This window comes from Manis pentadactyla, chromosome 5 (assembly GCF_030020395.1).
Source record: "Manis pentadactyla isolate mManPen7 chromosome 5, mManPen7.hap1, whole genome shotgun sequence".
NCBI classification, from domain to species: domain Eukaryota; kingdom Metazoa; phylum Chordata; class Mammalia; order Pholidota; family Manidae; genus Manis; species Manis pentadactyla.
In genome coordinates, this window is record NC_080023.1 from 174,576,278 (window position 1) to 174,584,879 (window position 8,602).

Here is an 8,602-nt window from a genome sequence, read left to right on the forward strand (position 1 = left end):
GGGAGGGATGGGAGAAGAGTGGCGGGCAGACCTTTCTAAAAAAATACCCCGCCAAAACATAAACAAAAAAACGACAAGCAAAACTCAGGAACTGCAATCCTCTGATCTCTGTATCTGAGTAGCTACCTTTAAATATGTATATTCATATACTATAAGTTTCTTATTAGTGTTAGATTCTGGGAATTGATTAGTTCGGTTTGTCTTTTTAAGGCAATAATCGCCTTCTGAAAACGCCTGGTAGCCTCTGTGCTCGTTCGAAAGGGGCACGCATGCTGCGCACTCGGCAACCGTTCACACATGGGAACTGGGCAGCCAGGGCTGCAGGGTCCTTCTTGGTTACAGAGGACATCATCTCATTAGGGAACTTTTACAGTTCAAATTAATTTGCAGAAGTTGCCATAAATGTTTGCATGACACAGCTTTAACTATTACCTGATTTTAATCTGCTCACATTACAACAGGACCAAATACACAAGAGCATCATCAAATCATCCATAACTTATAGTTTACCCATTTCTGACATACGGCCCTGCCACCCCTTCCAGTAGCATAAGGGTTTTAATGGGTCTAGAGTTACCACCGAGCTATTTGATCCCTGGATAGCTGGTAATGGGAAGCTGCTCTGGCCCTCACTGCAGGAAATGTCACTCGCAGGCAACTGGGCTCTCATCTCCCAATTAGCTTTTATAATCTGCAGTAAGGCAGCAGGTGGACAGATGACAGCACACCACCTGGAGAAACTTTATTCTTGACACGTATGCATCATGAGAAATAACTGAAATGAGTACCAAGAGAAAATTAACTCCAGCTGTTGGGTCCTTGGCAAGCCTTTTATTTACAAAATTAAAAAAAAGTTTTAGACGCTTTCTATGTGTGGTTCTAGATGCAGTAAAAACAAAAGCAGATTTTGTAAGAAACTGCACCTATGTACTCTTAAGTTTGAAGTTTATAACCTCCTTAGATCCCAAAGACTTACATCCTGTGATTATATAAGGATTTATACACAAGCTTCCAATAGCACTTTCCTTCTCAAGTCTAAAAAGGTAGTTAAACAGATGCAAGGAAGGATAGACATCTAAATTTAAAAAACCCCTCTGATTTATATTACTGTAAAGATTTTTGTTTGCTCAATAATCATTAAAGTACAAAGAAATTCAATTTTCAATGACTAAATTACTTTATTTCAGACTAAACAAATTCCTTTTCTTGGAACCTAACTGCCCAGACTGATTAATTTTGAGTAGTTAAAAATATAAAAAATGCATCTCATCATCCTACTCTTTCATATGGTAGAAACAGATTAAAAAAACCTGAAACACTAGAAACCAAAAATCTGTCCCCTCTGATTTTGAAGTTCCTATTCCTTTAGCAGTTTGGTTGCTACGGCGATATTGGTCTCTCAGACCAAGACAGCAGAATCAGAACTTTAGAGCTTATCCGATTCCTGCACTTACACGCAAGAACACTGCATGAGCAGAGATTAATGACTTCCTCCAAAAACACTTTAGAAGTGAGTAAAATACCCACAACTAGTTCTGATCAGGGTCCCTGCTCATCTGGACACAGCAGTCCTGCCAGCTGCCCAGCATGGCTGGGAGCAGTTTACTTCATTAGTTTTAATTTTGTTTAATCACAGAGAGCCTCAAGACCCTTTGCTGGGCAGAGCCCGTCTTCAGTTACTTTAATTCTCTCTGCATCACAGGCCCTGTCCGCACCTCACCTCTAACCCACTGCCCTATTCATGACTTCTCTCCAGCTACTTGCCTGGAAATAACTTAGCCCTTTGCCTATCAGTTACTTTATTCATCTGGAATCAAAAAGGCCCGACAGCCCTGTGATTCATTTATTCCTATTCCTGTAATTAAAGATGCTTCTCAGTCCCTTAATCTTGGGGACTGAGGCACTGACAGATGCCTTGACTTCAGAGCAGGACAACAGCCCTGGAGTGAAGGGCTCAAGGGGCTTGTGTGCACCTGCCGTCCAGGGCCCGGCTCTCCCACTCCCTGGGGTGCTCCGCCTTGCGTGCCCCGTGCTGGAATGACATAAAACCTTCATAGTGACATAAAACCTTCACAGACTAAGTGCCCAGAGGCAGGCAGCTGTCCCCAGGAGCCAGGAACAAAGACATTTGCTTGGGCTCCTCCTCAGCACAGCTGATGGCCCTATTGTTTGCTTAAGTTTCCATGGTAAGAACTTGTCCCTGTGCAAAATCTGAACAGCGCTTCAAAATTTCCTCTTCAAATTTGTTTCTCCATTTCTCAAAACAGTTAAAATCAAGCAGTTAACTCTGCAATGGTGTTTTTCTCGGCCAACTACTTCCAAGCGTCAAAGATAAAAACAAAACATTTGCAGCAATTCTTCATCCCTAAATATCTAATGAATAAATGAATCACCATGTAAACATCGAACTGTCGCAATCATCATGCCCAAGATTTGCAGTCAGAATCTTACTTTCACTTGGCTATCAACCTGATAAGCAAGTTACTGAACAGCTTTGCCTCATGTCCTGTGAGAAATGCTCCCAGAATATATTCATTTATAAAACAATGTCAGAAGCATTTTGTTCTTAAATGCCAACATGAACAGTTCTTCTTTACAGTTTATATGCAGACCTGTGCTTTTAGTAATTATTTTCACTTAGGCTACTGGCGAAGCTGCACTGCCTCGGGCCCCTGCTGCCTGTACAGCAGGACAGGCTGGTGGGTAAGAGCCCCTCCACTCTCTGACCCACCCATACAACTCGAAGATAAAGGAGCAGGACGGCACCTCAGTGACAGTCTTCTTTTGTCAATTAATGTCCTGAGAAAAGAACTTTCTATTTTGAGACGTTTTCAAAAGATTTTCTGTATCCTTTTGGTCACTAGATATTAGCCCCTTAAAAAGCCCTGGTTCAAAAGTCGCAATTCTGCAGATGTGCCTATCATTCCTATAAAGAAGTCCGACAGAAATCAAAACCAACAGCAAGAGTGAACCGTACTTAATTTATTGGCATTGTCAATCTATGAACAAAACACTTTTTTTTTTCCATGAAGTGGGATCATTTTCAATCTGCCACAACATGTGCCCACACATCTTCACCTTCAAAATGTAGCATTTCAAGCTTTAGTCAGGGTCTAGGAGGAAAAAAAGAAAATCCAACAGTTGCTTGTCCTTAGTGTTTTCTTAGAAATCCAGCATGAACAGGAGCGACAACTTCCTTACAACGGAGTGTGTGGTAACTGTGGCTTCACCAACTGTGGCTCCAGGCTGTGAACAGGCTGGTTTACGCGCACAGCCTGAGCTGAACCCGCACTTCCCTGGTATGTAAAGCCATACAGACTCCCAGCAAAGAAACTATGTTGCCTTTAAAAGACACTAAAATCCCCCTATGGGCTAATGGGTTGGCAGGGATTCATATCCCCTGTAGAACATAAAGAAAGTGGTCACTGTTTTGTTTATATGAGTTGTGGACATGTCTTCTTTAACTCCAAGGACATCACAAGGTCAAGGGAGTTATATGTGGAGTTTGGCTTGACTTTGCTGCAGAAAGAGTCTGAGTGAATTTCTCAGCTCCCGGTTTAAACAACCCATCATAAAACCAGGTCTCATTACTTAGAATTATGTGATTATACAGAGAGCCCCCCAAAAAAGGGCTACATTTAAAACATCACACCTCCAGACTCATAATAATAAAATATTTACTAATTCAACATGAAAATGAAAAGTGCTTAGGGGAGAGAGTTCCAGTAAGTGAAATTGCTTAAAACCACAAGCGGACAAAGGATTAAAATTTATCACATTTCTTTGCTACTGTGGGTCTGAAGCTTTTTAAAAAGGAAAACAAGAAAATTAAATCTGAAAAACATCTCTCTCTCGTAATTTGCCTTGTCTTTGAAGTAACAATGTCAAGAAAGTGGTTTAGAAATCCAATCACTTAAGTAATTTGGAGCACAGTCTCAACTTACAAACTACAAAACTGTCTTATTGCATAGAATGTAAGTCTGCATTGCCAACATCTTTGGAGACGTAAAATGAACCAAACTCTCTGAAAGAGTAACAGATTTAGCAAAATAGCATTCCCTACAGGGTCCTGCAGACTGTATTGCCTGACAAGATAGCAGGACTCTTACCTGAACGTGGAACTTCCATGCTCGGGAAGTAGTGATTTGTGAGACCACCAGATGTGGGGGATATGAAAATGCAAAGAACGGTAATTTTTCATGCTCCTGAGCTGTTATGTAACTCCAGTAGCAATTACAAAAGTGGGGAGTTTATCCTCCAAATTATTTGATCTTGTGCAGACAAATCAAACAGGTTTGATTAAAATAAGATGGCTCTCTACCTAAGCATTACTAAATGAACTGAATAATCAATGCGCCAATTACTTCTGCTTGTCACAGCCTGAAAGATTCTTCTGTTATGCGATGGTACTTCTAGATCCTGTATGCTTTAAGTTATTATCCCACCAACTTACTTCTAAATGTACTGACCAAAAAATGGACAGAACTCAAACCTAAAATTGCTTTGATTTTTTTTTTAAAGTGCTCTAAAATCTTAAGATTAACTCTCCTAAATAAATCAGTAACTTACAGGTTATTCCTGTTTCACTTTCACAATTTTTACGCTGCTTCCAGAAGTCTTCTCAGCATTTGCTTTGAATTCTGTCTTCAACGCATCTCTCACTGCTTTTGCACAGATCTGGGAGTATCGGATGTAGCTGGGAGAAAATAAGAAACAATGTAAAGCTGCTTTTTTCAATGATCCAGCCAGACTGGTTGTGTCACTGTTTTTGTTTTCCTTCCTATACTTTTAGTGTGATTGCACATTACTGTAGAACTGGATTTAATAATGCATAGTGCCAAAAGGCATCTATGCAAAGAAAAAGAATAGGAAGAAATGTATCCAGGTCTTAAATGGTGTCAGGACAGGTAAGCTTCAGTTTTTCTTCCTTGTACTGTTTTCTCTTTTTAATATGTATTAATTTAAAATAAAAAATGCCTAGGTATTTCTAAAAAGCCCATTGGACAGGAAAGGAAACAGACCCAAGTGTTAACAGTTTATGAGTGATTTTTTTCCATCTCTCTATTTGAAATTTTTAAACTATATTATTCTTACAAGGTAAAGTGTAATTAAATGAGGAAAAAAACCCATTTTGAGTTAAACAGTTCTTCTGATTAAAGTTTTTCCTGAATACCGAATTCTGTTCCACAAGTCTGCCACTGAAAATACTTCCGAAGCAATGTTTCTAAATTAAACTGATAGTCCTTAGAGCAGCACATCATCAATAACAAAATATCTAACAGCCTGCTTCCTGTTTGGTAGATGGACTCTAGTCAACATCTTATTTTCTAAAAGATGTCAGCTCACTTTCTACACTTTTTGAGAACAGGAAAGGGGGCTGGCTGCTATTTTCTCATGTTTCAGATTTGTTTTCTTCTGGCCAGAAGGAGGAGGTGCAACGCCTGCTTCCACTAATTGGCTGACCTTCAGGCTGTTCAATCTTTTCAGTTAACTTTTATTCACATGTAGAAACAACAGAATGAAATAGGATAATACTCGCCCTCCTGGTGGTTAGGACGGGAACAGGCAAAGTGTGAGAAGCATGAATCACCACACTTACCACATAGCCCGGTGTTTAACAAATAGCACCTACTACTGGGACTATCATGCTTCCAATTCTACAAAACTTTGACCTCCAAGTCAGGAAGCTCTGGGGTTGCTCAGCTGTCCCAGTTACATACCACTGACCATCAACACTGGAAGCTGCTACTTTATATAGTTAAGTAGCAAGGCACCACGCTCCAGTGGGCGCGCAGGCCTCGGAATCGGGCGTGATGAGCTAGACAGACGGCTTCCCCATTTCGCTAGGGGCCATGTCCTCCCTTGGGTTCCATACGTGCGCTTCCCAAGGGCCGTGTCGCCTTCGTGCAGACCTCTGCACAGTTTACCAAGGGCCGGCACCTGCTTTATCGATAAGGGAATCTGAGGGCAATAGGAGTTAATTTAAAATGAAAAGAACGTGTGTACCGTGGTAAACGGCTCCACCTGGATGCTGGGAAGAACGGCCAGAAGGCTGACAGTGGTTCCAACCTGTACGACGCCCCCCAGTCCCTCTGGCTCCCACATTTTATGTAATTTTCTACTTTTGCAACATAAACTGAGCGCAGCTCGAAAGGACAAAGGCCAGCACAGAGCTGCCGTCCTTGGCAAAGCCTCACACCTGTCCGTAGCGCCCGCGGCGCGCCAGGTGCTCAGCGCCGCCCGAAGACTGGGGCGCCAGGCGCTCAGCCACACGCGGGCCCCGCACAGCCCACCGGCCCTCGCCACCCCCGCCCGCCCGCCCGCCGCCATCTTGGGGCCGCGCCTGCCGCCCCAGGCCCCCCACCCGCGCCCAGCGTGACCTTCGACCCCAGGCAGCTCCGAAACGAGCCGCGGACCCCGGCCCCTCCCCTCCCGAGCCCCGGGCCTACCTGAGTCCAGCCTGTCGCCAGTACGCCACCATGGTGTCGCGAGAGTAGGTGAGTCGGACCGAAGTGCGAGGACGCGCCAATGCCGGCTCAGCGCGCGGCCCACCGGCAGGAAGGTCAGGCCTGAGAAGCGGAAGGGGCGGGGCTCCTGACCTGCCAATCCCACTGCCTCTTGCCCTGCCCCGCCCCCAGCAGCCCCTGCTATCCCGCCGCAGAATCCCCCGGCGCCGGGAGCCAATGGAGGCGCGCGGCCTGGTCTGCGGCGCCAATCTCCGGGCGGGCCGGCTGGCCGCGCCTGCCGATTGGCTGCGTGGGCGCCCCGCGGGTTTCCGTAGTACCCCGGCGGGGCGCCACGTCGGGGCGCGCCTCCCAAACTCCTTGCACTCAACCCCGGAGGCACGGCCGCGGCAACCCCGACGCGCAAGCACAGAGGACCGCGCGCCCGAGCTCGGGCGTCACGGCGACTGCGGGCCAGACGCTATGTTCCCACGGCGCCGTGGGGAGCCCTCAGCACTCGGCCCCCGCTGAGGTTTTAGGGCCACCCGCTGAGTGTGACAAGACGGCCCGAAGGCGCGGGAGACCCCCCTGGCACCCGCGCGTCCAGTTTAGGGAGGGAGGGAGCCGCCTGGCAGTGCAGGCTTCCAGCGTGGCATCAAACGCGCTATTACAAGGGAAGTAACTTCTTTTCTCAACACAATTAGGAAAAAGAAATTAAAATTAGCAAAACCATACTGGTTAAAAAGAAGCTTTCATTAACAAGAAGGGTTTTAAAGAAAATTAATGTAACATCCGTTTTAAAATAGGATAAGATGCCCTGTAGTCCACGAGTCTTATCTATGAACACCACTTTCTTCCAGTTTAGTCCTCAATGCATTTGTTAGCCGTGTACTTATACTTTTAACAGGCAAAAGCCATAAACTACCAGCTATTTAAAGTAACTGCATTGGAAAATGAAAATTTTCAGAATTTATCATTAGCTCACCATGAAAAAAATCAAACAGGATAAAAAGTTGTTTAGAAATCTTTTTTATCATTAGGGCATTTTACACCTTTTTCAGAACAAGGATAATTTACAGAAATCATACAAGGCAACTTTTAAAAATCAAATATTTAGCAATGTTTTGTTCAGCTGAAATTTCAATTGTAAAACCCATCTCCAGTTACAAAAACTAATCAAAAACCTTATTGGATTTAACTTGCTTTTACAAATATCCTAAAAAGTCTTTAAGCTAAACAATTTAAGTAGAAAAACACTGATTTTAAAAATAGTTTGGTAGGCTATTTCTGTAGTTTATATACATATATTAATTGGTTTCTTTTATAGGAAACGACTAGAAGTTTATCACGCTAAGCACTGTAAAATAAAGGCAAGAGCTAATCACCTTTAAAAATACTCTACCCAACAACTGCAAGTTATTTACTGGTTGATAACTGCCTGCTACAAAAGATGAAGCAAAATACATTAACATTAACTGGACTGTTTTTCTGACTGCAGCTATCCCTCAGCATTCAAAATAAGGACTTCCCAGAAATACAAGCTGCAAAGCAATCCATGCAGTGGTTAGTTTAGGTCAGTGCCCTTTTTTCCTATTTTTCCTTCCCCCCACCCCCACCCTCGGCTCTGGCACTGTATTATTCAAAATTAAGTACCTGGGAGTTAAGCTTCAGATAAGACATCACGTGAGTGATTTCAAATGATGTACAGCTCTTCATGTGAAAAAAGATGTTTTGTGGTCACAATTACTTCACAAAGTATATTCAAATAACCTGACATATCATGCTTTGGCAATTACAGAACCATGATTTTGACACATGGCAATTTTTAAGTTAGGCAAATTTGAAATGCTGAAAGATGTGAACAGCTGTTCTTCTGTTTAAGAGTGCTGCAAAATTAGGTAGTGATTTAATTTCTTCAGTTAACAACCAGCCCACGGTATAACATACTAAGTCATAAAGTACAAACCCAAGGAAGGTAATACTTTTACTAAGTTACAAAACTTTGGCAAATCAATACAGTACTCTTAATAATCACATTTTTGTAGGAGTCATGTATTATTCTAGTGATAATTTTCACTCCAAAATGTCATTTAGGTACCAAATTCAAACACTGTGGTTTTCAATGGTGGTTTATAGCACAGCAAGTTATTCTATACAAA

General features: G+C 43.2%; 1 protein-coding gene across 1 annotated transcript; it reads right to left on the reverse strand.

Moving 5' to 3' along the window:
• Positions 1-2,962: 2,962 nt before the first annotated feature.
• Positions 2,963-6,609, reverse strand: ATP5F1E (ATP synthase F1 subunit epsilon). The gene is made up of 3 exons (XM_036901866.2): positions 6,450-6,609; positions 4,570-4,696; positions 2,963-3,113 (listed from the first exon to the last, which is right to left on the reverse strand). The coding sequence occupies exons 1-2, from the start codon at positions 6,479-6,481 to the stop codon at positions 4,573-4,575; spliced, it is 156 nt and encodes a 51-aa protein (XP_036757761.1). The 5' UTR covers positions 6,482-6,609; the 3' UTR covers positions 2,963-3,113; positions 4,570-4,572.
• Between the last annotated feature and the right edge of the window lie 1,993 nt (positions 6,610-8,602).